Source organism: Lipophrys pholis, assembly GCF_963383615.2.
Source record: "Lipophrys pholis genome assembly, chromosome: 21".
Lineage (NCBI taxonomy): Eukaryota > Metazoa > Chordata > Actinopteri > Blenniiformes > Blenniidae > Lipophrys > Lipophrys pholis.
In genome coordinates, this window is record NC_137649.1 from 5453994 (window position 1) to 5473546 (window position 19553).

The following is a 19553-nucleotide window of genomic DNA, read 5'->3' on the forward strand; positions in this document are numbered from 1 at the left end:
AATCACAAACAACTGGGGAATTAAAGAGTTGGAACATCAGATGTGTGCTCCCGTTGCCTCCTCCCTCCACCTCTGAGACCGGCTTCCTGTCTGTCTCCTCGGCTGCTGTCAGCAGGAGAAGTCAGGGGAAGCCGGCTCCTCGGCACAGATGTGACAGTCCTGCGCTCATTAGGATCAGCGCTGAAGCTACGCTCCGATTGACGGCAATTTCCTGGCTGCTGACTGCAGCGGCCGCCGTCTCTCTGCGCAGAGGCTCCGCGGGTATTTCTGTCAATCAGCAGCCGCCCGAGACGGGCGCCGCCCCGGCGATGACGGGCTCGTCCAGAGCGGCGGGCTGGAACGGGCTGGAGGAGGGTCCAGGTGGACGCACCGCAGGTAAACAAGAGGCTGTCAGACGAGGAGGGGATGAGAGGCGCCGCTGCAGAGCGGCTCTGAAACCAAGGACCTGCAGCTTCTGCAAGCGGCTGCAGCAAACAAGTGCAGAGAGCTCAGATAGCACACATCCATCCATCATCCATCATCCATCATCCATCATCCATCATCCATCATCCATCATTCATCATCCATCATCCAACATCCGTCATCCATCCATCCATCCATCATCCATCATCTATGATCCATGATCCATCCATGATCCATGATCCGTCATCCATCCATCCATCCATCATCTATCATCCATCATCCGTCATCCATCATCCATCATCTATCATCCATCCATCATCCATCATCTATGATCCATGATCCATCCATGATCCATGATCCGTCATCCATCCATCCATCCATCATCTATCATCCATCATCCGTCATCCATCATCCATGATCCATCCATCCATCTTCTATCATCCATCCATCATCCATCATCTATCCATCCATCATCCATCATCTATCCATCCATCATCCGTCATCCATCATCTATCCATCATCCATCCATCCATCCATCCATCCATCCATCCATCCATCCATCCATCATCCTTCCGTCATCCATCCATTATCCCTCATCCCTCATCCATACATCATCCGTTATCCATCCCTCATCCGTCATCCATCATCATCCATCATCATCCATCATCATCCATCCTTCATCCTCACATCCATCATCATCCATCATCTATCCATCCATCATCCATCCATCCATCCATCTTCTATCATCCATCCATCCATCCATCCATCCATCCATCCATCATCCTTCCGTCATCCATCCATTATCCCTCATCCCTCATCCATACATCATCCGTTATCCATCCCTCATCCGTCATCCATCATCATCCATCATCATCCATCATCATCCATCCTTCATCCTCACATCCATCATCATCCATCATCTATCCATCCATCATCCATCCATCCATCCATCTTCTATCATCCATCCATCCATCCATCCATCCATCATCCTTCCGTCATCCATCCATTATCCCTCATCCCTCATCCATACATCATCCGTTATCCATCCCTCATCCGTCATCCATCATCATCCATCATCATCCATCCTTCATCCTCACATCCATCATCATCCATCCAGCCATCCATCCATCCATTTATCCATCCACCCTTCAATCCATCCATCATCCAGCTTTTCTACGGTCATTAAAGACACATATTCTCCCTAAATGATGATCACTACTTTTCTTGTGTATTTTTGGCAAGTTATTACAAATAAAACGAGCTTTAAAATGAACACAATTACTACACTAGGTGGTATTATGATATTTCTGAGACGAGTTAGAACAAAGAAAAAATTAAAAAATCCACGGTGAATAAAGATTGATGTGATTTGAGTTACTGACACTGGTAAAACTGCAGTATTATAGATTTAACGTACTAAAGGTTAATATTGTGGGACACGCTTTGGCTGATGTTCACCCTTACACTTTGAGAGGCTTGTTTCGTAGTTTGTTGCTAAATTCATTTGCTTTGTGAGTTCTTATTGATTACATGTGAAGTTTTGTTCAAATCCAGATAAACTCCTGAGTCTTCGGCATAAAAAACTGCCAATCAAAAGCATAAAACCAGCTTTTGATTATTTATACACAAATATTTCACTTTTTCTTTTATTCCTCCAAAGAGCTTCTATTTCTCAAATTTTACTTTTCGGTTACAAACTAATTGCGCAACTTTTTCAAATATGAAATTTCAATTTCAACATCTGAAAACGTCTCAGTCTGCTGCTGCAGATACTTTTCTTCCACTACGTCTTCTCACTTTTCCATTGGGTCTGTGTGCATATCATGGAGGCCAGAGCTTCAAAACGGTGGTTTACTTTCCTGCTTTCCTGTAATCAGAGGCTGCTTTTTTTTTGTTTTTTTTGTTGCCTTTCTCCTAATAAAGTGACACTTAATACAAAAGCACTGGAAAGAGAGAAACAATGAATGGACAATAAGACAGAATAATACAATTTGATTGGATAGAAAATCTCCTGAGTTGAAATTTTAATCAAGTTTCCTCTCTGCAGAAGGGTCCTTGAGGAAGACGCTGAATTTCCATCAGTTCCCTTTTTGTTTCAGTGGCGGCGAATTAAATAGAAAAAGCACCGACGGAAAATTACTTTAATTCCAACTTTTGTGTTGAATTTATTGCGTTTTCCCTCTGCTCTTTCAGAGAAACAGAGGAAATCTCAATTGGGATAATTTGTTCCAATTACCAGTAAAATTAATGAGTTTGATTTGAAAGCACGTGCGCGCACGCACACACACACACACACACACACACACACACACACACACACACACACACACACACACACACACACACACACAAAGGGGAAATGTTACAAAGGGGAAATTCTGCAGCAGGCTTGTTTTTGTCCATCTCACGCACGCACGCACGCACGCACGCACGCACGCACGCACGCACGCACGCACGCACGCACGCACGCACGCACGCACGCACGCACGCACGCACGCACGCACAGAGGAGCTGCCAGTTGCCTTGGAGATAAATAGACTCTTTTCTCGCCCCGGCAGTTTGAATGGTAAAGGAAGATGCTCGTTCAGCTGTTCACACTGATGAAACGGAATGATGAAACCAGGTTTCATCAAGTGTAACTCATCAATGGAGCCAGTGCATGTTAATGAACATACATGTTCATTAACATGCACGCCGAGGCCAGCATGCCTGATCAATAGTTAAAGCAACAAGGTCCTCGGTCTAGATCAGGTTCAACAACATTTTCATCTTCTCTTTATAGATATACTTAAATGTATATGTGTGTGTGCATGTGTGTGTGAACTATAGTTAATATTTTAATTGTAAGCTATGAGCTAAAATAAGTAACATGTAACTCTGATTTGATCCTGCTGTAATTACATGATTAGCGTCTGTGTGAGTGAAGTGAATATTATGTAAAGTGCCCATCAGTCCATTTTGTATATATATATATATATATTTTTTTTTTCTGTTATTGTGTTTTGAAGAAAGGGGCACCCACTAAAAGTTTTATCTTCTTTGTTTCAATTATGTAAGCATTCAATGGAATGAGCGTCATGGAATCTGAGAAAAAGAAAATAACATTATTGAAATAAGTAAAAAGAAAGAAAGAATTGTATGGCTATAAAATAAAAGTTGGTTTAGTTCAGGGGCCACAAACAGCCCAGATTCACCTTGAGTGGGTGGGACTGGTAAAATAGCGTCATAATAAAATTTAAATTAAAATTTAAACCTTGTTTTTCTTTGAGTATATAACGTCTTCCTTGAAATATGAACTTGTATGCCGAAGGTGCCTCCTTATAAAAAAGACTCCAATATGAGCTGTTGTTTGTATCGTCTGAGCTGCACGCGTCAACTCCTTAAAACTTAAACTGGACGTCAAGAATCTGTTGTTCCTGGTCGTCCTTTTCAAGCAAAAACTCATCATATATATTATCAAGAAGATCAACGTTTTTCGACACATCAGCACTAGTTTTCATTAATTACTTTCCTCTCAGGTTCGCCAGGCGGAGCAGTGGTAAAGCGCTGTCGCCTCACAGCAGGACGTTCTGGGTTCAAACACCAGCCGGGTCTTTACGTGTGGGGTTTGCATGTCGTCCCTGTGTGTGACTGGTTTTCCTCCGGTTTCCTCCTCCAGTCCAAAACCATGCCAGGTCAACTGGTGCCACTAAACTGCCTGCCTCCGCCTCTCCTCAGCTGGAATCGGCTCCGGCGCCCCGCGCAGGATTAAGCCGTGTGGAAGATGCTCTTTCCTCGCTGAAGCCTTGAAACTGTTTGTCTGAAACTTCCCAGAAGCCGAGTCATCTCAGGCTCAAACCTCCCATCAGGAAGGACACAGAGCCTCCCTCCCGCCCCGGATGAAGTCCGTCTGCACGTGTGCTCCTCAGCCCTCGGCTCGCCTCTTCCTGCTTTCATCCCCTGTTGCTCGGAGGAGACTCCGGCTTGGCAGCTTTCTTCGGCTGCCCCCCAGGGAGGCAGAGATACCGGCGACTCGCCCCTATCCCTCATTAGTCATGTTACACACATGAAACAGCTGCGCCGTAATGAGGCGAGCTGCATGCATGAGGACCACCGGCCCCCAGCCAGGAGAGCCCCCAGCGGGATTCAAACGCCGCGGAGAGCCACCTCCACGTTCTGATGTCTGGAGCCCAGCACAGGCCGAGGAGCCGTCCGTCACGGCTTCCTCCGTGGCCCAGGAGCCCGGGAAATACGCCCCCCCCCCCTCAAAGGAAACCGGCAAAAAATAATTTCCTGTTAGAAACCTCCCGGTGAGCGAGCGCGGAGGCACTTCATTCTCCGCGGGAGAGATTTAATGGAGCTGTGAGTGAAATCCCTGCAACCCGAGAGCACCGTGGGTTCGTTATAATGTCGGCCGGAGCTCAGGGGTCAGTCACCGTGATTGGAGTTTTTTTTTCTGAGAGAAAACAGCGATAATTGATAGATTCAGCTTCTTGACACAAGAAGATGGAAGCTATATTTCTTATTATTGTCAGACGTGGCAGGAAGCTGAAGGTTTAAATGTTTATGGAGTTCTGAACAGACCAAACCAGTTGAAATGTGAGGATGAGAACTTAAGTGGAGGAAATAACTTGTTTTTGGTGGGAAATGGATGAAGTGGTCAGTAGACCGGCTGCACAGTGAGACTCTCCCGAGCTTGAGGGACCTTCCACCGTGGAGTCTGCATGTTCTCCCATGACGAGATTGCTAGGATAAGACACTGCCTTAACTTTGGAACAAAAAAAGAAACGGAAAACATCTAAAGTGTCGTGAGCTCTAACGCTCTCTACCGAGAAGTTGGCTTTACCAGGCAGTTGGTAGTTGAATGCCATTGGTTGGTTTGTGTTTGTGGGTGGGGCTTAGCCAAAGGTCAATTACAGACGGGCAGTGACGGGTAATTTACCAAAAACTGATGATACAGGGGGTTAAAATCTTTTCTTCACTTAAATGACTGATATTCACCAGTTCGGTCTTGAAGTTGGTTTTCTATTGAAAGCTGTTGCTCCCTTTGACCTTAAATCAAAGCTTGTTATGAGTGTGAAGCAGACGTCAGCACTGGATGGTCGCTCCCAAAGCTAAATGACGCCCCCTGATCACAGTCACTGAAGGGGATTAAGTCACGGGAGAAATATGGAGCGTTCATATGTTTAACCTATTTCTTTTCTTGATGTCTGGGCTGAATACCGGACTGTACAGAAAAATTATTCTGTATGAAGATATGCAAGTTCATTTTTTTTTTTTGTTCCATCTGGATGCATAATTGATAAGCACTTTATTGCCATTAGCCCGTGTTCATTTTGAATTATTCAGTTTCTGGGATAAATGTTTCAGGGAAATTCATCTTAATCTCATATCTCAATCTGGTTTGGGGTTTTACAGTTGGCAGGACCCAGAAGATTCTATTATTCTTAAGTGGGCCGTGGCATCTGTTTTTATAATCATTTAAATGTTCATTGAAATTTTCAGTAACAAAAACAAGGTAAATGGTCCATTGCACAGACACTCTAACCCTTCTAGTGTCCTAGCACTAGTGAGACGTGGCAAAACAAAATAAAAAAGCACAGAACGCTAAGCCCCGCCCCCAAATGCAAACGAACCAATAGCATTCAACCCCTCACTACCTGGACTCCAAAAAAACTTTCTCAGTATGAGACTGTGGAGAAAAGCATTTGAGCTGGTGACACCTTTGTTCTTTTCTGGGCTATTTAAGATATTTAAGATTAAAAAATGGTCAAACCATGTACCTGGGGCTCATGCAGCAGCGATACGAGCTATCCTGAAAGGATAAACACCCTGAGGTTACTTTACCCCATTCCCGAAACAAAACATGGACAAATGTCTCCTGTGGACGAAGCGGAACACACCGAGTCAACGTCACAACAAGAAACGGGGATGTTGAAACTGTATGATGTTTTTTAAGACCGACGAGCCACGAATTGTTCTGAACTTCGGATTTTCATCTGCTCAACAGTTGAGGACTTGCGTAGGAGTAAAACTTTTCTGATAGTTCACAGGTTTACCAAGGTGAATTAAAGGTGGTCACGTGTTCGTGTTTCAGAGGGTCACGGCGTGCTCCCGGTGCCGTTAACGTCTGGATAAACAGTTTTTAATACCGCTGGCGCGTGCGATCAATTAGCGGCGTGTGCATCACGAGGCCGGCCTGCGCAGCTTGACCCCGGCGGTCTGCTGCTGACTGCTCTAAAATAACTCCCATGTTGCCATGGTTTTTGTAATTGAGCCGAGATTCGTGAAAAAAAAAAAAAAAAAAAAAAAAAAGTCATGCTGTCGTTTGAAGCGTCATGCTTCAAATCCATTAAAAGCGGAGAGATGCTCCTTTATCTTTCCTGAGCTGGTTTGGATGAAGGCTTTCAGAGTGTTTCTCATGTTCCCCGTCTTAAAGAAGTCGCACCCCTTCCTCCACCACCTTGTCCATACTCCATTAATATGATTCCTCTGAGTTAAATCCCTCAAAGTCCTCGTGATTTCTCAGATGTGGCATTAGTTCTGTGTGTCACTTCACCGTGATCTGGTCCAGGAGGGTTTCAGACCCCGCGTTGGGATAAATAAGGCTCGTTTGGGGCGTCTGTTTACACCACAATGGCGCTTCGAGCCACTGAGAATGAAAACTTTTTGAAAAAGAGGAATGTTGTATTGTAGAACTCAGTAACGCAGTATTCGCTACTATTTCTTTCTTGCTACTTGAGCTTTCTTGAAAAAGAGATTAGCATCCACTTCTCTCTGCAAAAAAAGAGAACAAAACAAAAAGAGAACAAAAATCCAGACTTGAAGCAATCGTCATCTGTGTTCTCTGCTCATTTCACACTCTCTCACTGCAGATACTAAAATCAATGCAATCTTCCCCCAAGCACAGGAGAGCAGCCTGACGAGCCCCTCGGGCTCCCCACGCCAGTTTGGATAACAACCGAGGGGCCGAATGCGTCCAGCTTGCCTCCTCGGTGAGGGCGGTGCAGCCGCAGTCAGGGCGCACGAAGCAGCAGCGTGTGAGGTGAAGTCTGGAGGTGGTGGGCGAGCTCCCCGGTTTGACTGATGTGTGAATCAATACAGCAAGACACAGGAACCTCCGCTCCACTCCGAAATATCCAAACTGCAATTATTCTGTGTGGTGAAGTGTCCCCCCTGCCTCCTGCCTCCCGCCTCCCGCCCCCCGCCACACACACACACACACACACACACACACACACACACACACACACACACACACACACACACACACACACACACACACACACACACACACACACACACTGCTGCTGCTGCTGCTGCTGCTGCTGATGTGACACCAGCAGAAATGATTTGGCCCACTGCCGCCACTATTTGGATGCTTAAAATATCCTTGGCCATGTTTCTGATACAAACAAGCCTAAAGGCCCCTTCATAGTGCGGGGTCCTGCCGAACAAAATGACGTCATTTCCTTCGTCCAGCTCGCTCTGGCCGAAGAAATTTGTTTCGGCTGTGCCAACCGCCCTGGCCGAACTATACGGGTGCCGCACTGCCGAAACTTCTGCAGTGCCGTGTGCTGCGCATGCGTGTTCCAGTTCGCTCATGACTATCAGTCATATTTTAATCATATTTAGCTCGTAACATCGCTACTGTACGAGCGCCGTAGCTCGTTAAAATGTCGGAGTGCAGGCTTTTACATGATGCACCTGAACGCATCACGAACAGCTGTCAGGTCCTGTAGTTAATACCGGACCAACATGGCGCTCGGACAAAAACTCTCTTTTATTACTGAAACAGTTCAGAGAAATGTATTTCTGAAAGCACTGGAGGCCAGAAATAAACTGTGGAGTTGAAAAGTTTAAACGCCGCATCACAGACGTGTGGCTGCTGTGAGGGGGCGTGGCCTGCGAGTTTGGCAGCTTCTTATCGGAGTATGAACAGTCCTGCCGAAAAAAATTTTTTTTCTTCTTGTTCTTATGGGTTCAAAAAGGGAGTAAGCAGGGGCCTTTAGATGTTTGTTTTTTTTCTTTTCATTCAGACTCGTCATCAAAACTCCGGTTCGTGTTTCTTCAGGATTCCGCCATTTGTTGTTTAAGGCCGCATTGCAGGTTTTCCAGTGAAAATGGAAAAGTTTTGTCAGGTGCTCAGAGCCACTGCAAACACAACTTTTTGAAAACGGCTCTAAATGGAAACGGGGGGCGGAAAAAGCAACTTTTCTGAAACACTGCTACTGTGCATGCGCACCACGACCATAGTTGTCCACATTGTGGAGCAGTGGCGAGTGCTCTCACCTCACAGAGAGAATGTCGAGGGTTCAAATCCAGCCTTTGTGCGTGGATTTCCTCCTTCCCTGGTTTCCCCCTCAGTCCAAAAAACATACACTGGTGTCGCTCCCTGAGAAAGACCCTTAGCCCCCACCAGCGCTCCCCCCCGATGTGGCTGCCTACCGATGGGCCAATTCTGACAAGAAATGATTCTTCTTCATGTGGGTGAGTCAGTGAACAAGAATGGTGGCTTCCAGTGTCATGACCCCCAGTCCATATTCTCCTGGGACTTGCTAGTTGTATTGGGGGGGGGGGGGGGGTTCCAGATCCCTACGCTCCCTCTCACAATCCATTTAAGAAACAGCAACAGAACAGAGATAAACAACCAACATACAGACAGAGAACTACAATTTATTTAAGCCGCTGTCAGGAGGATTGAGATAGTTGAAGATTAATGGGACGCTTCTTCCTGCGAAAAGAAGGTTTTGCTGAAAAGGGATTTTGATGACAATAGCAATCGATTCCTCGCTTTTTTTTTTGCTAACATGAATGACGTTATATGCTCCTGCTGAGTTATCGTCAATCTTAAGGTGGCGACGCTGAGAAAACTGCCGCTCTCCATCTCCCTACTCAGTGGTTGGTCATTGAAGTGTGTGATCTCTGTCCGGTCTGTGGCTGTTTGTGGTTGGTTCAGAATCAGAAGGAAACTGTTTTGACGTGACCCATTAGGGTCAGACAGGGATTGATTGAGATACTGAAGGAAGACATTGAGACTTCAAGATATTTGGTGAAGTCTTGGTGAACCGATTCGAAACGGAACAACAGTTCGACTTGCTTGTGTTTTTCCTCATTGGATTAACAAGCGAAACTCGGGATGGAAACAGTGGTGTCACTTTAATGGCGCATTATTCCCGAACACTGGTAATTCCTCCAACAAACCTTTCTTCTGCTTTACTGCTCACATGATTGATGAAACTCAGGAAGCGCTACTTCACAACATTCACAACGGCCTGTTCCTTCTGAAAAAATACGGCCGCATGTCAGCGTGGACCGGACGCATGAATCATCCCGCTCTCATGTTCCTCACTCTAAACATGTCAGAGGTTCGACGACCACGCCGAGTCTGGGCGCCATCGGATGATTCACGGCCCAGTCCACCGGCGAAGCCTTCGACGCCCGGCACAGTTTTACTGAACATTTTACGACCTTCATGATGTTGACATCTGCAGCTGCACGCCACAAAACACAGCAGAGAGACGCCTGCCAGAGCCCCCGCTTACATCACAGTTGTTCTTATTGTCCGTCTACTGAGCACGTGCAGAACTAGTAGTTATTACGGCCATGGTGCAACATTTCAGAAAAGTAGCATTTTCAAAATTGATCATTTTTCATTTTTTTAAGTTCCAGCCATTTAGAAATCTGATTTATTTTAGATGTTCAATAATGTTAATATCTTATTTATGTATAGATGTATCTTAAATATGGATAATTTTGTTAACATTAAGGTTTTTACACAAACTTTCTATAAAATTTGACATATTTTGCACAAATTAAGTAATTTGAAATCTTCTGAACAAGTTTGGAGATCTGTGCATAGTTTGGTATTTTGCACATTTATGTATTCTTTTGTAAAATTAAATAATATGTGGATGTTTTGATTAGTGTCTAACATGAAAATAGAATGAATATTTTGTTCGGTTAAATCAATTGTACACAAAAACACTGCTCAGACGATGTTATAATCACCTGAACTGCTTTATTTTTTTTTAGATTAAATACAATACAACTATTGCAAGAAACATGTTTGTGGTCTTTCCAACGTCTTTGCATTTCAAAAAACAAGGTGCCCTGCGACCCTCCATCAGGAGCACATTTATCCTTGAGCTGCTCTTCCAAGCAGCCGTCTTACTTCTCCCAGTCTAATTTATGGATCTGTAGGAGCTCCATCAGCCTCCAGGGTCACTGCACACTATGTTGTGGAATACTAACATCATGCAAATCCTTTTAATTAGACGTTGTTTATTCCCTTCTCCCTCCGGCTATAGCTTGGAGGCAGAAGCCCGCCCTCCTCCGCCACTGAAAGTCCACGGTCAGGCCACCGAGGACCACGACAAGAAGGACCGGACCCCAACAAGGCTTTGAGAGTCATGAAAACGGGTTTTCTTACAGCTCAGATGAGTTTATTATTGCTGATCAGATGAAGATCTGCTATAGAAGATCAAAACCATCTGATGAGACGGGTTTGTTTGACTTTGCGAGGACAGAACTGAAATTAGATGTCCTCTCACTCAAAAACTCGAAGGTAATTTCAACAACAAAATCAACCAGGAAGGATTGAGTTCATGTGAACCTTCAAGTAATTTCATTTTCAATACGTCACAGTGGTGGCAGCAGGAACTCTTGAGGAACACTGTTCAAGAACATTTTCTTGATGGTATAATGAATCTCTAGAAATGTATCCTACTTTTTGTGCTTCTGCAAATTGATATCCTTTTATATATTCTTATAATTAATTTTACGAGTTTTGGTATTTTAGTTATTTAATTCAGGGGCTTCATCTTGAGTGGAATGCAGCGGTAAAATAGTGTCATGATAACCTTCAAATTTAAACTTTCAAGTTTTCTTCAAGAATACGTGACGAAGATTTCAAAAAGCAGTGAAATGTCTCCTCCTATAGCCGTTACATTATGCATGGTTTTAAACTCAGCCTGACAGCACGGCTTTGAAACTTGTTTTCTTGCAACAAGGCAGCCGGCGTTCGTGCTGATACCTCAGCTCAGGTCTCAACGTTGTGTTGTGTCCGCTACACTAAAGAAAATCAATGATTTCATTTACATTTCTATCATTTTCTGGTGGTATGGAAGCTGGATCGGAGCTTCTTGCGGGCTGGTTTCGGCCCACAGGCCTTATGTTGACACTCCTGCTTCAATTTCAATGAGAGCTTTCTTTGGAGGATGTAAAAATTGTGGATTTATTCTCGCAGATTCTATTTAATTTGATGTGCAACGTCATTCTAGCTTAACATAATACAACTTTCCGTGCGGTTTGTGGCAGAGCTTTAAAGCTGATTCCTAAATATGCACCTTACTTTCAAAGCGTAAAGATATCCTAACTGTTCCAGATGGGGGGAACAGTGATTGTCACACCATCGAATCAGTTTGTCCTTGAGTCCTCAGAAATGCGCCACGTGAAAATTAATTCTCTCAGGGTGTTCTTGAGATATGTAAAAGTAGCAGCTAGTGAAAGGGCTCAGCTCTCCTTGCTGAAGAGACGTAACAATATCTAGTACTCCACATCGTGTTCTTTCCATTAGTGATGCGGCAGGTCTTGTGTAGGAGAGGAAAATCTTTCAAACTGTAATAGAAACAAGATGTTCAAGCGCCCGTTGGGACAAAAGTCAGCGAGCAACTTCAAATATCAGGATGCCAGACATTCTCAGAGATATGACCTTTCTAATAGAAATATATATTGTTAATCATTGGTTATGTTTTAGTTTGCTGGTTTTAACATAGTTTACGTTTACATGGCAACATTTTCAAAACGACGTCCACTCTCGGGGCATCATGGCTCGGTTGGTAGAGAGAATGTCTCCCAATCGGAAAGTTGCAGGTTCAATTCCCATCTCTGTCTGCCTACACGCAGACAGTGTAATTGGGCAAGACACTGAACTCCAAACTGCCAAGGTGAATGCAGTGTGAGTGGTTCGTGATGGTGGGAGGGGCGGATGGTGCAGATTGGCAGCCTCGCCTCCGTCAGTCTGCCCCAGGGCAGCTGTGGCTACATACATAGTTTACCACCATCCAGTATGGAGGGAATGAATAATGCAATGTAAAGAGTCTTTGAGTGTCCTGTAAAGTGCATTATTATTTTTACACAGGAACAGCAGATACACTGAAAACAATGCAGTTTCCATGTTGGGCCACTCGTTGGTGCTGTTCGTTGTTTTGTGATGAAACAGAATAATACACTACAAACATTAACAATGGCAAGTACAGGCATTTGCATGGACAGACGACCATTTTGGATTGCTGCCATGAGTGACTCGCAACTATATAAGTTTGGTTAAAAAAGCGTCCATGTTGGAAAATGGATGGGATTTTGAAATTTCAATGTGTGCACAATATCAAAAACCCTGCAATCAAATAGGCGGTAATCTTGGAAAAAATGGTAGCAGTCTTGTAAAAAGGTTCAATTTAAAGTAGTTTGTGTGAATTTATTTAAGAATCTATAATCAGAGATCAGTTTTCATCCCAATGCTGGCCCTCGTATGATAATTTGAAAGACATCTGCTGCACTGCAGATTTAAAAAAACGGTCCAAGAGATCACAATATGCACTTAAAACTGAACGAACTGCTGAGATCTTGTATGGGTGGTTTGTTTGGACACGATGTGCCACCGCTGTTAGTGAAAGCCCTTTAAATGCTGCAGCTGATTGATGGTCGCTGCCTCAGTGTCCGGTGGAGAACTGAGACTCATGTTGGAGGCTCTGAGGAACAACATGCCGGCTCAGCAACATCTACCCAGTGAAACTAAAGGTTGAAACCAGCGGTCAGAGACAATGTGTTCACCCTGTGCTGACTCAGACCGTCCGTGGTAGTGCTGACCTTGGTCAATGCAGTGGAAGAGGGTTCATACCTGACGACATGAGATTAATTCGTCGATAGCTTTACATCAATAACGACCAGGAGCTTTTATCGTGAGTCGTGACGTATGTGACTAAAATCATTACGAAGTTCATTTCATACTGAAGCCACACAAAAAATCTCAACTGTTGAGCTGTTTAATTCCAGATATATTTTCAAACTGAACTAGATTTTATACTATTTTTGAGCCTCTGACTTTGAACCATGTCTTAGAAGTACATTTAAAAGATTTTGGACTTGGGTTTAAACTAGTTGTAGACTTATTGTAGACACAGTTTTCGTGTTTTGGACAAACTGGAATAGAAAGAATAGAAATGTTTTATGTGCTCGGTATGGAGCAGGTGTAGTAGGAGAGAAGGGCACACTAAGAAAAGACAGATTATTTTCAGCATTGTCTCTAAGAGACAGAGACGCTGTCAGGCCTTTTCAGCAAGGCAGGTGCTGGTTCCCACAAGCTTGACGGAGGAGAGTGAGTTTACATAGTCCTCATTTACTAAAACGGATTAGTGTTACTAATCCCCTCTTCTCCGGAAGTCGATGACTGGTTCAGTTGGCATTCCAGTCCGCTGAGCTTCAAGTCACCAGATTCTGCACCTCTGCTCATTCAGAGTGTTGTGGGTGGGGGGGGAGGGGGGGGGGGGGTGGGGGGGGGGTCGGAGTTATGGGTGATGAGGTGTGTGGACCACTGGACATCCAGTTACACAGGCAGATCATCCTTGGTTGATAACAGTGTTCATTTCATCCTCTATATATTTTAAATGCCCTTGGCCTTTGTCAGTGCCGTTCTTCAGCTCAGACAGCGCCGCAGTCAATTGCACCTCCAAATGTAAATTCCTACTTATGTGCTTTTAGTAAGATTCTTTATCCATCCATTGGTTTTCAGTGGGAAACTTTTATCTTCTTCTCTTCAGTGAAAGTCGCCACACAGCTGATGTATAAGAGGCCAGATAAGGTGAAGTCCTCAGGTGTGTGGGTGTCTGTGAACGTTCCCCACTGTGCGCACTTCAAACAGTCCCAGAGTTGTTTTTTATTCCTTTGGACGATTGGTCCATGAGCAGGCAATAGAAGTAGTGAGATTACCCTCAAGGGGTAGAAGAGCAAAGCCTTTGTGTTCAGTTTATAGTTTGTGTAGAGTGTTTAGTCCTATGGTGGAACAGTTTACATGCTGGATATATATCCTGGAGTGCAGAGTAGATCTGACTGATTGAAGTCTCCGACAATGATGCAGGAGTAGTAATAGTAGTAGTAGGAGTAGCAGTGTGTAGACGTGCTAATGCTAGCTCGAGGAAGAACATCAACCGCACCAGGAGTTAGATCGATTAGATAAGGTTGGTTTGCATCTCATGGACATATTCCAACTCTGGGGGGCAGAATCCAGCAGAAGGGGGGGGGCAGAATCCAGCAGTTAAAGCAGGATTGGTAGAAAAGTTGCTGAACATGGACAGACAGAGTACTCCACCTTTTTCCCGGAGTGAGCTGTCCTGCCTGCTCAGTACACAGTGCAGCTAGTTAGCGCAATAGCTCCGTCGGGTACGGAGTTGTTGAACCATGATTCTGTGGAACAACAGCAGTCCCTCAGCAAATATTATGTGTTAATCCACAACCTCAGCTCTTTCAGACAGTTGGCTAAGGACCAAACGCACACACAGGAAACGACTCAGGAGCGACGGTCTGAGAGGAGTCTTCTACTTTGTTCTGTTTGAGCCGGGCCTTTACGCCCGCTTGCTTTGGTTTCCTGGTTGGTCTCTGGCTCCACCTCAGGAAGATGGTAATCTAAGGAGCTGGTACTGACTATGTATATTAAAATAATCCCATATAGTGTTAAAAGATGAATGACATAGACAGCTCAGTATCAAGGCCATTTGAAGAACCAGTAACTTATGGCTTGTGGACAGACTTGGGCTTGGTTTGGCTCGATTAAAAAACATTTTCTGAACTGTTTTTACTGGATCTGGATTTTATGCTGGTTTAAAGCTAACTCATTAGTTTTGGGGTACTTTGAATGGATTATTTACTTGTTGTTAATACAACAACGTTTCAAGTGAAACTGCGTCTTTTTTTGTGTTTTCATTTCAGAAAAGTTTACACGGCAACATTTTAAAACAATCTCCATTTCCACGGAAATGACCAAAAAACTGAAAACGATGTAGTTTTCATGTTGGGCCACTAGTGAGTGCTGTTGTTTGTTTATGTAACGAAACCACACAGAGAACAATAAGCTATAAACAATAACAATGGGAGTACAAAGACATTCTAGTGGACAGACGACCAAATTGTACTGTTATTACGGTGACGGTCAAATATAAAACTACCAAGTCCGGGAGAATCTGGACTGAGAGTCATGACACTCTGGAGGACACATCGTTCTGATTGTCTATCGATACTACGGTCGTGGTGCGCAATCGTAGTAGAAGTGTTTCAGAGAAGTTGCCTTTGCAGTGACTCTGAGCAAGTTTTCCATTTTAGCTTGAATCTTAACTTAATCTGATGCTGTTTTTAGTTAATGGGGCAGTGAATGGTTTTATAATAGAAGTCAATCTTTCGGCCTCGTAGTGTCAATTCATTCTGGAAAAGTAAACGGGGAATGAAGAAACGCTAAACCATCTCCGACTATAGCTGGGTTTATTCATTTTATCCATCTTGTGTTTCGCAAATTGAGAATCTGCTCAGAGTTTGAAGCTGCTGGAAGGCGGTTGTCTCATAATAATTGAAGACGAGTGACTTGCAGCTGCTGCTCTGACAGTAACGCCACTTTAATTATTCACATCATTTGCTTAGCAGCGACTGAAACGGATAAGAAAGGTGTAGTTTCGGTGAAACAGTGTCGTCACTGGCAGAGCGAACACAGTAGGACTATTCATGAGGCTGGACGAGGCTGCAGTTTCACGTTAACTAGCAAAAAAAAAAAAAAAAAAAACTCATCTTGACATGGAACCGCAAACAAGCTCCTCGTGTTGCACCTCAGTTAAACAGCACTCAAGCTCCGAGTTAATTCAATCCTGTTTAACAGATTCAGTCTGGCAGGAACTTCCTAATTCATTAGTACTCCAAACAGAGCAATTAACCGAGCCTCGCACGGGGTCCTCGCTTCACGCTGTAGAGGAATGTGAGAGCTGAAGCATCTCAGTGTGCAGACGACTATAAAATCAACTTCTGCTGGATCCAATCTTGCGATAATTGCAAACACAAGCCTGTGAAGTACAACAAATATCGTATAATCATAATATACTACTCTGTTTTGGGGGCTCTTTCGTTTTGTCAGCATGCAGCAGTGTGTGAGACACAATAAGGATGATGAAGCAGATTTCGAGGTAATTTCACAAAGCGGCGATGGAATAGAATCCATACATCTCGATAAAGTTCAAGTAAGATGGATTCCGCCAATAAAAATGACACTATGAACAAACTCAGTGATTTTCAGTTGGGATTCGTGGATTTTATAGCAAGGGCATCATCCATTTGTGAGAAACAAACATTGCGTCAACACAATGTTTTCGTTTGTGCTTCGTAGAGTTCTGTAGGTTTCTATCCCGGTTGTAGTTCTGATTCTGTGTCATTTTAATGTAAAGTGAGAGGAGGTGTCAAAACATAATGCATGGGAGTAATTCATCTACATATTTAAAGTTGATTAAAAACGGCAAAATATACGCCAACTATTTGATCTTAGAATGTTTCAATGTTCATTCCAGGTGAGTTATTTGACGGCGAGTGTCTTCAGTGACACTGTCCTTCTTATGGAACTATTGTTATGGATTTTATTTAAATTTTTTTTAACCAGTGGTTTTAAACATATTTCTGCACTGGTTCTGGGCTTGGACAAATACGGATGGGCTTTGGGTTATGCCTTGGTTCTGTCTGTGTTCTGTTGTGGATTTTCAGCAAGCTTCAAACTTGGTATTTAGGTTTAGACCTTTTCCATGATTTTAAGCAGTTTCGTAAAGTAAAATCTGGTTTACAGTTTTATGGATTTCAGACTTTTTTTTTTTAAATAAAAATTTCATAGCGTGGTTAATAAGACTTGATTGAGATTTTGCTTTTAAATTTGGACATAAATTAATGTAGTTTAAGGGCTTCGCTTTTAACTCAATTTCAGACTCCGAACTAGCACCGGAACCAGCTTGGTGGAAAAGGAGGGGTATCAGAGGATGTCCCGTAGCACCAGGGTCGTAGCCTCAAGCCGTTTGGCATTTGAGAGTTGTGCAGGCATCGTCAGTATTCCTTCGGGAAATGTGAGAAGTGAAAATGTTTTGACATGACAAAATCAAACTTGAAATGGAACTCAACAACAGCTCGATGTCGAAAAATAAGAAATGCTCGATGATTCCGGTCGATAACGACAACGTAAACTGCTTAAATGACATTTGACAGAAATAAAAGTCCCGCCACTATCTTCTCAAGCTCTCCGACAGTTTGACACATGATCTTTCTAAAATGTCAAAGACAACTGGATTTACATTTAGATTCAACTCTCCTTTCTTTGAGATTTGTGAGCCCGTACGTGGTCAGACGACGGAGTCTGAGGCTAGACGACTGAAGTCAACGTCATTTAAACCTTTAAACACAACATCAGAAAATCGACGAGCAGCAACCCCATAAAAAAAAACAGGCGTCAAAGTTAAGAACTTTGTGCAGATATAACTTTTGTTTTTGCAAATTGAAATACCAACCTGACTGGTTTATGTAGTAGTATGGCCCAAACATACATCTGTCTTCTGTATCTTTATTTGAACTTTTGTACCGCCGTCTTTTGTGCGAATTTAAGTTTTGCTTGACTTGGGGAATCACACAAAAGTTAAATCGTGCCTGTAATGTGATATACCAGTGCAGATAAAATAAACTCTATTCTATGCTGACAATCTATATAAGTTGTATCCACATCAAATCACCGCCCCTGCAGCTTTTGCTCTGTTTGCACGTTCTCGGCTTGAGGTGAAAACTGATCAATAAACACTGACAAAATTCATAACCACAGGGATCAACAAACGCCAACAAAGACTATAAAGGGGTCCAGCTGAGAGCAACTGTTTGCACGTTTGCAGGCTCAGCAGCATCCGGACAGTCAGAGGTAACCTGAAGAGACGCCAGCCTCCGTCACTGCTGGAGCTCAGCTTACTATCTGCTGAATATTTCAGAGGGCTGCACAGCGAGCGGCAGAAGATTTTTACTCCAGTGAATTAAAGAACGCCTGACAGAAGTCAGATCAAACCCACTGGTAACACAAGAAAATGAGGGTCCGGACCGTTCACATTTGATCCACGGCTCACTAATGGCACTTTACCACTAGTACCTACTCAGCCCTGCTCGACTCGCCTCGCTTTTGACGCTTTCCCATTACGTGTTAGTACCTGGTACCAGGTACCTTCCTGGGTACCTGCTTGGCCGAGGTTCCAGGCGAGTAGAAAATGTGACGTCGGCAGACGGCAGGCTGCTGATTGGCCGGCGCATCACGACACAGATGAGTCAGGAGAGCGGCTCATTCACTCCGCCATTTTTAAAACCTGATCACAACAAGAACGCTCACTAACAGAGACAGACACACAGAAATCAACCCCGTGGAGCAATGACGAGGTGTAGCACCTTAAGAAACCCCAACCAGCGATGACGCACAAAGCAAAGGCCAAAATCTCCCAACTGTAACCTAAACATGAACACCTCACCTCATATGGTGAGAGAAAAGTAATTTAATCATGGTGATTTGGGTTTGAGGTGATTCATTAAGAGATCTGAAGCTGCACAATGTCATGTAGCATTACAGAACTGTACCTGAAAGCCCATTTATTACCTCCAACTAGAGGTTTATGTTTTTACTGCTGTTGCTTGGCTGGTTGGTTGGTGGCCAGATTTTGATTTTAAAAAATTGTCAGACCAAGGGATGATGTAAAAAGAAAATAAGTGATTTATTTTTGGCAAGATCTGGAACATATTCTCACCAGGTGGCATTCTCTGATTGCTTTTGTTCATTAACAATAATGTTTAAATTTGTTAAAACATATTTACTTTGTGCTAAATTTACCATATGCAGCCACAGCTAAAGAGACATCTTAAAAAATGTGAATATCGTTGAAAAACTGACTGCTGTATCAGCTATTTTTGCCCTGACGACATCTAAACCAATTTGTTTCCAGTATTTATTCCATCTTAATTGTCATAGCAGTGGCCTATGGTTTAAAAATAGAAAGAAAAAAAACAACCATGTCGTTTATGAAATATTCTTATATTTTAAGAGATAAAATCAAACAACCAGTGACGTGCAGTCAGGGTAG

At 43.5% G+C, this 19553-nt stretch overlaps 1 protein-coding gene across 1 annotated transcript in view; it reads right to left on the minus strand.

Moving 5' to 3' along the window:
- Positions 1–274: 274 nt before the first annotated feature.
- mei4 (meiosis-specific, MEI4 homolog) overlaps positions 275–19553 on the minus strand; it is a gene marked incomplete at both ends in the record, with an annotated part of 99381 nt that continues 80102 nt past the window's right edge. Inside the window, 2 exons of the mRNA XM_080491073.1 lie at positions 275–464; positions 9734–9875. Coding sequence (XP_080347199.1) covers positions 275–464; positions 9734–9875 — 332 coding nt within the window. The remainder of the gene's footprint in view (positions 465–9733; positions 9876–19553) is intronic.